The sequence below is a fragment of the Opisthorchis viverrini genome, assembly GCF_000715545.1.
Source record: "Opisthorchis viverrini unplaced genomic scaffold opera_v5_7, whole genome shotgun sequence".
NCBI lineage: Eukaryota > Metazoa > Platyhelminthes > Trematoda > Opisthorchiida > Opisthorchiidae > Opisthorchis > Opisthorchis viverrini.
In genome coordinates this window covers 1,862,335-1,875,330 of record NW_008751663.1, presented here as the reverse complement: position 1 = coordinate 1,875,330, position 12,996 = coordinate 1,862,335, and the positions used below count along the sequence as shown (strand labels likewise).

Here is a 12,996-nt window from a genome sequence, read left to right as displayed (position 1 = left end):
AATAAAAGTGCCAAGTTGAAATTGTTCATTTGCGCCCACGGTGGTGATCTTTGGGATAGTTTCATTCAAAGGTTGATTTCAGCCGAAAGCCGGACAGTGTGATGTTTCTCCAATGTAAAATTTCCGAAATTCTCATGGCAAAAAATACCTTCAGCTGTAGTTCTGACATTACTGATTTATCTCCTCATTCCTCATCATTCCCGGTTGGGTTTCAATTAATCGTGCAAGCGACACTACGTGAAACTCACTAGTCGGGCTTGCTTAAGTGGGAGGATGACAGTCCATTAGTGCGGTGGGTGCCAACAGCCAAATATTTTGAAAATGCTACACACAGCTGAAGTTTCGGCGTGTGAAAGCGTGTCTTTAAATGTTCAACTCTGTGTGAAAATTCAAAGAATTTATAGCAAAGCTTTGGTAAAACACGGTATGATTCTAAGAACTACTATCAAGGACTTTCGGCTTCTATTCGGAATTTCAAATTTTATGGTGATAGTTATTCGGATACCATATCAAACCTCGAGCTTGTGTGCCACCAACCCAAAATTTAGTGTTAAAAGCGAATTACGCACGTGCGTGCCTGCAAGGTTTCCAATGCTGACTAATTCTACATCATTGTACGTTATGATTACAGTGTAATGCATTACCAATCTTATTATATTGCTACACGTTATTAACCTGACTAATAAGATACAAATCATACAAAGTTTATCCTTGTATCCAGTTTCGAGAAAATTATTTGGAGAACAGAAGTCACCGGCCTAAAAACCGTAAAGGCGTCCTGTAAAGCTGAACCATTACTTTAACTCCGACACTAATTTTTCGCTCTGACGCACACCTCCTGGTGGCCTCCAACCAAAATAGATATAATCCCGCTTTCGGCTTAAACACTCATCTGCAGGCCAATTTGGTTTTGACGGAAAACTCACCTGATACATAGGGTTGACGGAAACCTGGGGATGTGCCTAATTGATGAGCCCCGAGAAGGGCAAAACCGGTTGTCTGCTCTCGAAAATCTCCCAGCAACCTTGTAAGTAGTGTAACCCTACCTCGTTTTCTGAGATGAGGGGAAGTATTATCATACATTCTTTAAGTCCGTTATAGCCTCACCTGAGTGTAGTTGCTCACCAGGGATATCCTATATGACTTGGAGGCCCTTAGAGCATATTGCCTCATAGGATATATCACTCAGCCCGTGTGTATTGACCCATACAGAATAGATTTAATTTCCCCATAATTTGACTTTGTTCTTTGAGAGCCATTATTCTATCATGTGCTCGAATTAGTGGCTGAATTTGGTAAATCTTTGTAGGTTTGGCAACGTTCTTTTATTATCTTGTATTTCATTAGCAGGAAAACCTCATAAAGCCAACTTTTTGACGTCATAAAATCTTTGGCCAAATTACTGACAGGCTAGCCTTGGTAAATTCACTCAACCTTTCTCGTGGCACGAGATTTTCCGCAGTTCTTCACACGCTTTTAAATTTTTACATTTAGTTTGTTGATCGTTCGCTAACTTTTCACATAAAATGACAATTTATTATGTGTGTGGTACCTACGGCTTTATTCTACAGGCAAACTTTGAGAGCTCTTTGAGAAACCGTTAAAAATATCACTTAATGTCAACAGGTTCTTGTTCACAGTTCAAGATGAAAATATCGAAGCAACTAGGAGCTCTTAGACAGACAAGGCCAATTAAAAAATCACGCGAATCGTTAGATATTGAAAAAAAGCAATTTGTGGTAAACCAGCTTGGGTTTTGAAGCATTCATTAGGTTGACGGTTTCATTTTATGCTGTTTGCTAAGGCAAAAAAATATCGAATGGTATAAAACATGCAAAAATAATCAGTTCAACAGATAAAAGCGGTTGTTAACAAATAAAAAAACCCGGTAACCCTAGTGCGTTTTTCGTTTCGATTGATTAGATATGAGATATGAGTTATGCGCCACTGTTACAGGGTTCATTGTTAGCCAAGGAAAGGGTGTTAGAAAAGGTTAAGTGCATTGCCTATATATATATATACACGTGGACTTCCTCAGTTGAATTCCAAAAGTAATTTCACCACATTGGAATAAATTCATGCAATCAACGGGTAGGTAGAAGTGCGGTGAAAGATATGGGCGAATTTTCATACAGGAAGCTACTCACAAGGCTGCTGAAAACTCTTCGAGAGCCCACGACCGGTTTCGCCCTTCTTGGGGCTCATCAGGTAGGCGCAGTCAACCTTATGATCTACTTGAACCCAAATTGCACTGTTTTCGAGAAATACACTAATTTGCAAATCAGTTTGGTTTTCACGAGAGACTCAACTGGATCCCGTTTCCTTTATGAAAATATACTGCAACATCTCGAATATCGTGCCAATTGCATCATGAGGCGGCCCGTTAGCAGCAAATTCAGTTGTAGAATAACATAAACGAGAGATTCAGCTGTCTCTCGTGAAAACCAAACTGATTTGCAAATTAGTGTATTTCTCGAAGTACGAGTGAATTGTTTAGTTAAGCGAGCGATGCGATTGCATCAGTCTCCATAAGTTCGACATCCGAACTAATATGGTGGCGATTCAGAGAAGCCCCTGAGTTTGTGAATGACACAACTGTAGTAAGGTCAAATAACCGAAGAAACACTGGATGCGCGTTTCTTCGCAACATGAGGATGCGTGATCCTCAGTGAATCGACTGGTAACAGCAGCGATCGTAAAAATATCGCCCACGTGAGTCTAGCTTAACCGGTGAAAAACAATCATTTCTGCTCTACGGAATCCATACTTATGTATATAAGTAGTTATGTAGGTATAAAATCAAAGACGTTGTACTAATGCATAACATGGAGCTATCTGGATGTGAAATACCAAGAAGAGATATACCTAGAAGTGAGTGTTAACCAGCTGGCGTTAAAACACTGGTGGACATCTATGATTTTCTAGTGCCCGGTTAGACCTGTTAAGCGAAAACAATGCGGTGGGGTAATATTCGTTTACAAATTTCAAAAAAACAATGCTGAATCCCAATACCACTGTAGCGGTGATACTACTGACTGTAAGGCATGCGAGTAGTATGTCTTCTCGTAAATCCGCTTTGCGTCTCTTGAAAAGTGATATCTATTTCGGAATTTTTGGAGTCGCTTTGTAGCATTTGCTTGGATTTGAGCAATGAATATGAATATGAATATCCAGGAAATTTCAGGAAGGCACGTTCAATTAGAAATGGATAGTCGATTTTTGTCAACAAGATCAATATGAGATTTTTGCGTCCCTGTCCAATAGTCTATAAACGTTCATTTGGCTCTTTCTAATAGATAACTCCGCAGCGAAGACCTTCTTCCTTCCACCACCAACATAAGATATAATTATGATCACAGAGTAAATCGTGCAATCCGTTTACCAGAATGATTCTGATTGGCTGGTGGATGATGGATTTTATGAGCGTGGAATTATCCGCACATCCAAGCGCACAAGCGAGGAAGCTTGAAGGTCCGGTTGCAACAAACTAAGATATAGCAAGGGATAGGGGTACAAGCTACAAATTGTTCCTCTCTCAGGATGGCATAACTGGGCTAACTGAAATCATCATCATCAAAACATCATTGCAGCTACTCCTCATATTACAAGGCCCTATCAAACTCCCACAAGTCCCAAAGACCAAATCACCTGAATCGTATGAACAAATGCTTCCATTAGCACGAGCTATGGTAAACTAGGACAACCTGTTCGTACTAGCGAAATTCCTCTCACCAAACCACATACGCGAAGAAGAAAATAAGGTCGAGCTTTTCGTTGAATGAAGTACAGAGAACGCTGAACACGTGTAAGGCGGTTGAGCCTAGTAATTTGGATACAAACTATTGGGAGAAAATCTACGCCCCCTGCAACTTCTTGCAACGGTAGTTTTAGGTAGCTAAATCTTTCTTCCGTACGACCTGCAGATCAAAGTTTGTGGTAGAAGAGAAGACGTTTTCTCCCGACAGCGAGGGAGTTGAGAAAGCTGACTCAAAACTGCACAATCCAATGGCTCAACAGTGGGCCGGGATCATGAGTGCATTATACAATATGACCAAAATCCATTTAAAATTCAAGGGTACTGTGTGCCTAGAGATGCATTCGCTGAGTAAAAAGCACCAAAAATCAGACGGCTGTCTCTAACTCCCTGTTTCCTTGTCTTGGACAGTGCCGAGCTGCAAAGCGTGTCGAAATATTACGTTGGTTGCTTCGGTAAAACTATCTCAAGAAAAGGTTTGAGATAGCTGAATCCTATTAAAGAGTAGAAAACTCCACCGTTTGGCAAAGCAAAACAAAAAACAGTGGAGAAGCGCCAACTTTAAACTAGAATCTGTAATTTTACAGCTTTTCTTGACGCGAACGGAAATGACAGCACTGAGAGAGGTGATGTCCCGGACTGGAGCCTCTCCGAACCTCTGATGACTCTCAATAAGAATAAAATAGCTGGGCGGTTTTTCTCGGATATTTGGGAGAGATTCATTCAGTTGGGCAAAATCACCACTCACACATCCTCATACCTTGTCATGCGACCAGCAGTACACTGTTCAATTCTAGCGAAAGCTCATCGCCATTTTAGTGCATCCAACAGCTGGATAGGAATAAATACTGCACAATACGATTTTCTCACAAAGGGACTTCAAGAAATTTCTAGCTACAACATAGCCCATGCATTGGCGCGATCCACTTCAAAACCGACTTGGGGAATTCTCCTCATGCAAGAATGAGGTCGGTATCCACCAGACCCAGAGCAAGTGGTTGTTGAATCAGACAGCGATAGAGAATTTTCGCTTGTCAGTTTTCCCATTTCAGATGTATCACGAAAGATGGGAAAGCAATGGAGACGATCAGCGGCTTTTTATGAACAGCTGCGAATTGAACGCTGAACTCAAAGCCAGTTAAATCAACTGGATGCATTTGTGTTCTCCCTTGTTGCTGTGAAGAACGCCACTTTTATCGACAGGCTTCAACATTCGCCAGACAGGTTGGCATTTGTTCGGTGAGGAATGAATGATTGTCGGAAGAAGATTGAGATGTCTTAACCAACGCAAGTTGGCGATGTCACACGGAAATTTCTGAAGCTTTAGAGAGTCCATACAGAATTGCTTTTCAAAAATAGCTGGTTTCATTGTTCCAAATAAAATATTCGTACCCTAGGGAAAGCTATGTCAGGCTCCGTAATAAGCTACAGAAAAAGCATGTGAGGCTAGCCAAGTTTTCCCTGCTAAAGTGGACAGAGTTGATGAACATTCTTGTTCGACATCAAGGGGAATATGGCAGCAGTATGTAAGCACCAAGCACATCATTATCTATATATGAAGTGATGAGTTTTGGCATCCTATATTCTTATGCGTTTCGTGCATCTTCTATTCGTATGCATGCATGGTTTGTACTGACCAGCGGATAGCAACTTGCGAACAACCGTTAGCCTAATATGACTTGTCCTCAGCGTATATCTAGTATATTGTGATAATTTACTTACGTTTTCTGAAACTTATCCTCCTGGGCCAGAGGAAATCTGGTCCTAAAGAGACAGTCAGTAAAGTGTGATGCACTTTGTGCTGAATCTAATTTGACCTTATGATAATTCCCCCATTCATTTGCCTACTCCGCCTATGTACTTCTGATCTACTTGTATCCGCCACTCACCTTGCCGCAGAGGCCATCCTTTCCTTGTGTATTGACATGTGTGTCTGCGTGTGAGTGCGCGCTGCTGACCTACTTACCCATGTGCGTTCATGAAACGTTTGCTGAGCCTGCCTTGATTTGTCTTCTCATGAGTTCCGTGTGATCGCACGTCCAATGGGAATCACGAGACCGTCGTCGGAAGGAACGTCCGCAACCCACGTTACTGAGCGGTCATTCCGCTCGCCGTCGTTTGGTTTGCGGACGTTGACGCTGCACTGTGCCGGTCAGTGACAGACCTGTGAACTTGTTGCTGCCACGAACGTGAACAATTGAGGTTTGTTGTACACTTTTACTTACCCATGTGTAAATAGTACCGTAGAATTACGAACCCAATTCTTCCTTTTGATATTCGGGATTGTCGAACCTACGCGTCACTCAAAGTTCCGTATCGAGAGCCTCAACACTTAAGGATTAAACAAGTCTCTACAGTCGAACCTAAGTCACCCATTGGAGAGTGGGTCCTGATGACGATACTGACACCCAAACCGGAAAAATTAAGAAGCTTCACAACACGTGGGCGTATTTGCAAGACAACTATTTTATTTGTGGCATACCAGCGTTTCCATGTTCTAGCCGCCCCAAAGCTTCCATGGATAAGCTGAGTGAAGGGCGCTCCAGTTCCCAAAGCATTGGACTATTCCCACACGGCAACTGTGCTGTCCGTTTAACCACGAAAACCGAAATGGTCCCTCTTCGTCGTCGCCTGGAAGATATTACTACCCAACACTGTGCTGGGTATGTACGGTGTCATACTGGAAGGTGCAAAAGTTGGTGGACGAGGCCAGTAGTTCACATTTTAATATGGAACTAATATTCATGTTGTTGGACCCCTAGACCTTAAGCTAGGGGTAGCAACCAACAGGTCTTTGCGAATGCAGCTGCCAGTTTTATTCCTTCGGGTATACGCCGGTTTCACAGGCTTACCAGAAATAGCATATGTGACTTCACACAAGCCCGCTATATTGTCATAAGTATGTGCAATGTCTAGTGGTCCAACCTTGGCTGACACGCAAATTCGTGTCGGACTCCGACCAAGCATGTAGACGAACATAGCTAAACACTCGTCTGATCTGTTTTGTCTACTCGTAAAAGGCGACAAGACACCAGTGAACTCTTCAGCTCCAAAACCAATTTGTTATCTCCATCTAGCCACAGCTACCGCTAAGCATGTATGACCATTAACGTATGGTCGCGTTCTGGTCCGGTAGGAAGTCCATTTTGATGCAACATTTATCTGTCGCTTGCTCAGCCGTCAGAAATTTTGGTAAAATCTGGAAATATGGAATAGAGTTGGCCAACTAAACGTCGATGCATCATGTGGTTACTAGTGAGTGACAATCCAACAAGCATCTTCTCAGGTACATTCGCTGCCAACGGGTAGTGACGGAATGGTAACCCACGTGCTTACAAACCAGTTGAGCTACCCACTGGACTAAAGTTCACTTCAGAACTATTCTTCACATTGCTAATATGCAAGTCATACCTAGCTGAACCATGGGAAATAGACGGATACAACCGATAAAAAGGAATTGACCTTTCTTAAAAAATAGAATAGCCTTCATCAGATCTTGAAAGGAAACTTCCCGGCACACGCAGCATAAACAATAAGGCACTCCTGAAGTCGGCCTGGGACTACCGATCTCCACGTTTCTGGGGGAACTCTTCACTGAGTTAGACCCTCAGAAAGTCACAAGAGGGGCACACGTTTCGTATTTTCATAACCCATTAGAGGAGGATATGGCTAATCAGCTGCGAGGTTCAGGTTTTAAGCCCGTAGAACAATCATGAGTGTAGCACGCTAGTTGAAGTGTCCATCAGATTGGCGGGAGTGCGGCATTTTGCTTTAATTCCTAGGCGTGTCTTACTGCTTATGCCACGTGAATGTGACCTCCTCATTTAAGGAATTGATATTTACCGTCCCACAATGGAAACACAAAAGTTGTTCTGATTCGCATGCGATGCTCACTGCTGATGATTCCCAACGAGCAGGAAACCGGTCCACAGTGCCTCTCGGATTGTAGAGACACATTCTCATTACATGCAAGAAGAAATGTCCGACAAATATTCCCACGTTTCATCAGGCTTTCAGTATATAATCGACCACATCGTTTCTGCTACAGTTGTGAAGACTGTTTTTTCGCTGGCTGAACTGCTGTGAAGCGATGCGATTATTGAACCAAACTATACCCATACTAGCACTGAAGTTTTTCCGTTATTTGGCGAAGAAATGTTTACAAATGACTGCTAAGCGTTGTACAAAGCCACCAGAATCTATTCGTGAAAACGCGCTTCTCAATAATGGGCACTGGTAACTCAAAAAACGAAACAGATCAGCACCACTACTTCCGGATATTTACTCTCGTCCGGGTCAGAAGATACCGCCGGCTTCCTTCACAAAAAAACGAGGGGTTGTTTCGGAAAATTTACACAACCATTCGTCCCACTCGATTACTTCCAGCACAACTGTAGCAGCTTGACCCTTACAAAGTTTATCCCAGAACTTTGCGGCTACAAACTGGGAGAAAGTGGTTGAGGAAAAGACTTTAGGGCGTGCCATCCAGTTTTATCTATCACTGCTCTTTCTGTATTACACTCAGGAAAACCTGAAGTTATCATAATCATATCCGTGAATCGTCACTAAAAACCCAGCGAATAAAAGCGCGTCGGAGAGAACAAGCTGAAAAAAGCGAATATACACTCATTTCCAAACCAATTTGGTTCTTTCGAGAGACTCACCTGTAACACAGATGAATCTCTCGCTTGTGATGTTTTCAGGCAACTGAATGTGCTGCAGCAGGCCGCCTCATGTTTTAGTTGCGACGATATTCGAGGTATCGCGATTCATGTATATCTTTGTAATGTACTGCTCATAAGGTTGCTGAAAATCCGTCGACAGCCCACGACCGGTTTCGCCCTTTTTGGTGCTCATCAGGTAGGCGCGGTCCCCGAGTTTCCGTCGATGGATTTTCAGCAACCTTGTGAGTAGTACCAGTTGAACCCACGACCGGTTTCGCCTTTCTTGGGGCTCATCAGGTAGGCGCAGTCCCCGGGTTCCCGTCGATGGATTTTCAGCAACCTTATGAGTAGTAAATAACAAAGATAAGCTGAAAAAGCTTTATTTGGCGAAATGGGCGCTGCAACTTATTCGTGAATGTGGACGCATATCAGTGTTGTATAAAAATTCATTCTTTAATCCCAGGCCAATAGTATATTGAAGCGGGGTCTGTTACCACCAGAAATTTCCAATGACTTCGTTGTGGTTCGTGGTATACAAACATATCATTTTATTTATGGCGTCCTTGGAATGGAGTTGAAAATATGCGCCTTGCGAAAGTTGCAAACAGATATAGTGTCGAAATAAAGGTTTGATTGGATCACCGGTGACTCACCCACACCAACACGTCCCTCGTTGGTGGAACTCAGCGGGTCAGCGCGAAATCGTACACGCGATTATTAGATTACAGTCTCAAATTCTTAACTATTGACCACGAGTCTACCGATTAGTTTGTACAGCTCACCTTCTCCATCCGGACTTCTACAAGAACGAAGACACCCAAAGGATGCAAATTCGTCCTCATTTCAAAACTGTCAAGTCAAAAGATTGGAATCAGTTCCTCCTCCAGGGTCAATGGTTGTCAAGACAAAATGTTCCTCTTATCCCCTAGTAGTCTGTTAGTTGTTGGATTAGATCACTGGTCTCGAAATTTGAATGAAATAAGTTATATGATGCACTTGGGTTCAGGTTGTTCCGGTGGTTAAAGAGTAAACTTATATACATGACGGCCTTGGTTCGAAACCGACCTCAGCACCTCGACTGTTTCTGCATGAGCTGCTGCCTTCTCACCACTCGGACTTCCTCTGAATGGAGTGGCAGATATGCACCGAAAGGTGATACAGCTGAGCCGTCGTATATCAAGGTACTCATATATTTATTGCACTCACTTTTAATTACAATCTAAACATTCCCCCATCAAAAAGACAATGGACACCTTAATTGTCTCCATAAGAAAAAAATATCTAAAAGAAAAGCTATATATATAACTATATTCAAAGCCCTAAAGTGAAAAGTAGAGGAGAATGGGTGAGAGAGGGGACCCAACGCTAGCCTATGTTAAGCGCTCTGAGGTGCTTACACTTCCAAGGACTCCATCAGAAACCACAGAAAGAAGCTGACAATACAAAAGTCACTGATATCGATCAGCCGCCATTTCTTGAAATGCCAGGCACAGGAGAGCAACTTGGACCACGTCCTAGAATGTGTATTGCACCATCACTACTCATACTCTTTAACGCATTTCTGCAAAGTCATAGGTTGTCCACCTCGCGGTCTCTGTCATTCTGAACGGGGCACCGTCTCGGTAGACGGTGTTTCGGCATGCGTTGCACATAACCGAGCCACCGCAGTTGATGGCGCTGGCTGTTTTTCGCCACTGACGTACATGCTGCACTACCAAATGCCAGGTTTCTAATTACCTTGTTGCTAACACGCTGGCGCCATCCGAAACCAGCCGGACTTCTGAGGCATCGGTGGTCAAAAACCTGAAGAAGTTTTGCACCATCTGTCCTCAGAGGCCATGTCTCGCAACCATACAGCAATACAGCCCTTATTGTGGCCCACATTTCCGTCAGAGCCAATGAAACTCCACTGATTCTCCCTGAATTCTTGTGGGTGTATTTAGAATCTGTACATCCTGAAACATGACTTCGCACTTCGAAGGTGCCGAAAGATGGTATGACTAGTCAGTATTCAACAGGGCTTGTGCCTTACCTTCATCTTCAAAGATAAATGCGACGTCGTCTGCGTATTTTGGATTCACATGGCTCTCACCGTGTGAATCATCATCGTAATCATCTTCATCGACGGCATGACATCAGTGTTCAACTCTAATGCTTTGCTGCCGGTGAGAACAGTGGGATTTTGAAAACCTTCCAGCTTTCACCCGATTATTTCATTGGGGACGAAGTTGAACAAGAATGGAGAGAGTGCACATCATTTTGGGATACCGTTCTTCGTAGAAAAGCGTTTGCAGAGCACTTTTACCCTCCCAGAAGTATGTGAGTACAGGAGCTGGATTATGTTGTTGTGAAGATGTGGTTAACAGCAGTGAAAGGTCGACAGAATCGAACGTGTCCTTGAAGTCAAGGAACACCGACAGTGTGGGTCGTCCGCACATGTGAAGTTGCTCTAACACCTGACGGAGTGTGATGATGCGGTTAACGCAGCCTCTACCCCGTCGAAACAGAGCTGACGGATAGGGTGCGACAATATCTTACTATTTCTCGCATTCCTTAGTGAATTGGATTAGTAGTAGGGTTATTGCTCTGGAGCAAGGTGCGGCCGCACGCCACTTTTGGGTGTCTCCCATGCTTTTGGTAGATTATCCATAATGCGGTAATAACTATGACCCGACTAGACGAGTTGTGCTCCTAAAGCACTGTTTATAGATCTTATAACCCCATCATTGAACCACAAAAGACGGTGCCCCATAACACACCAAAAAAAGGTGTCAGTCCGTGAGGCCGACCGGCGACGTCTCACAGAAAGAAGATTAAGTACGGAGTAAGCTGTTCAGATAGCTCATGGAGTATGATGATGCTTCTTTCGGATGAACTAGATAGCACAATTATCGGTTCCTTGTGATAAAGGTGACGTTTGCACACGTGATCAGAGTAACTAAAAAATAACACAAAATTCACCAAATAGCCAGAACATCGACCTCATATGACAGAGAAAATACTGTTCCATGCTTTCAAAGGCCATAGAAAAACATTTGGATACAAATGGAAATTCATCTCTTTTGGTCAGCTTTCTAGAAAAAAACACCCGCGTCGAACAAACATTTTGAAATCACCCTCACGGTAGCTGATCTTTTATTAAGTGAAAATCACACCAGTGGGGTACGATTTGCAAGAACAGCGTCAAGAACGTGATGATTTACACATAGGCAACGTTTACAAAGAACTGTTACATGACATGGTGCCCGGCTTTCCATAGAAGTTATTGATAAATGTTGGAATACTTCACAATCCTAATTGGGGGCATATCAAGACCGCTTTGGAGACAATATCAGTAGACTTATCTTCATTTAGGTAGCCGTGACTGTTTACTTTATTTAATAACAGAATTATATTCAATGATCTCCTAATAGCCCTCAAGTCACCAAGCTACCTGTAGTCGACTGCCACTCGTGGTCGTCTTACTACTTCCAGAACTCCGAATAGCTTAGGCTCAAATTTGAGAGGTTGTATAGGAACTATGAGGAAGGCAAAGGGTCAAACTGCTTCCAAGAATTCGAACCTGACTCGGTTATCGAACTTGTGTATATCTTCCTCCGAAGCGATTGACTCTAGAGTCGTTTTATGGATTGCACAACTATAACATTATGTGCCGTACTATCAACAGCGCTTTGAAGGCTGCCCTCGTAAAACTCTGAGGGCCGCTGGGCTAGCGAAAGCGTAAACTTTGTGAGCACTTTGCTTGCCCAATAGGCAGACCCTTCGGGATTCAGGTCCATAGGATTTTCAACCAGACCCAGATTTATCTGTCCACTGAAGTTAGCACCGATCCGGGTGCAAATAAATTATGGGGGGTGTATACGTAAGTTTCCATACTGATGCTATCTAGGTAACATTCGCTTGAAAACGGATCCAAACTGTTCTATTAATGCCGTTCATCCCGATAATCAAATAGCAGGAAAATGTCACACACGATTATAATTTACAGGAACTACGAAGTTTCATATCAAACGAACGCTTTTGTTCAAAATGGCTATCGATAATGTCGTGAAAAAACGTGTTCCTCAACGGTGCCGGTTTTCTTCTTGTTAAATCGGAAAAAAACGCGGCAAACTTAATGGTGAGGCAGTGCACCTGAGACTTTACGAAAGAAAAACAGCAGTCTAAAACCAATTGTATAGTCTTTATGGTTTTGTGAAGCAGGGCAGCTGAAAGACAAAGTGCAACTTTTCAGATAATCTTTGGGCTAAACATACAGTTCTGTTTGATGGCAAAATGATGCGGTTTTGAGTTATTGGTGTTTGTCTATCGGAACCCCATATCCGGTGTCTGTGGAAAATAGAAAATATCATAGTAAATGTTATTCCTTAGAGAGTAACAAGGACATGATTGGGCAAACGCCTTTGTAATATTACCCCCATCTGCCACGTGCAATGTGATAAAAAATGTACTTATGTCAGACTGATTATTGTACCGAGGATGCCTAAGACCTATTTCAGAAATACAGACGTTCACTCGACTGGACCAGTATGATTACACAATCAAATGGTTGGAGCATTTTCTACCCTTTTCAATGAT

General features: G+C 42.9%; 1 protein-coding gene across 1 annotated transcript in view; it reads right to left on the bottom strand.

Annotated features, from left to right (window-relative positions):
• The window catches only part of T265_00716 (hypothetical protein), a gene marked incomplete at both ends in the record, with an annotated part of 218,612 nt that extends 212,931 nt beyond the window's left edge, over window positions 1-5,681 (bottom strand). Inside the window, one exon of the mRNA XM_009164565.1 lies at window positions 5,644-5,681. Within this exon, the coding sequence (XP_009162829.1) occupies window positions 5,644-5,681 (38 nt within the window). The remainder of the gene's footprint in view (window positions 1-5,643) is intronic.
• Window positions 5,682-12,996: the final 7,315 nt, after the last annotated feature.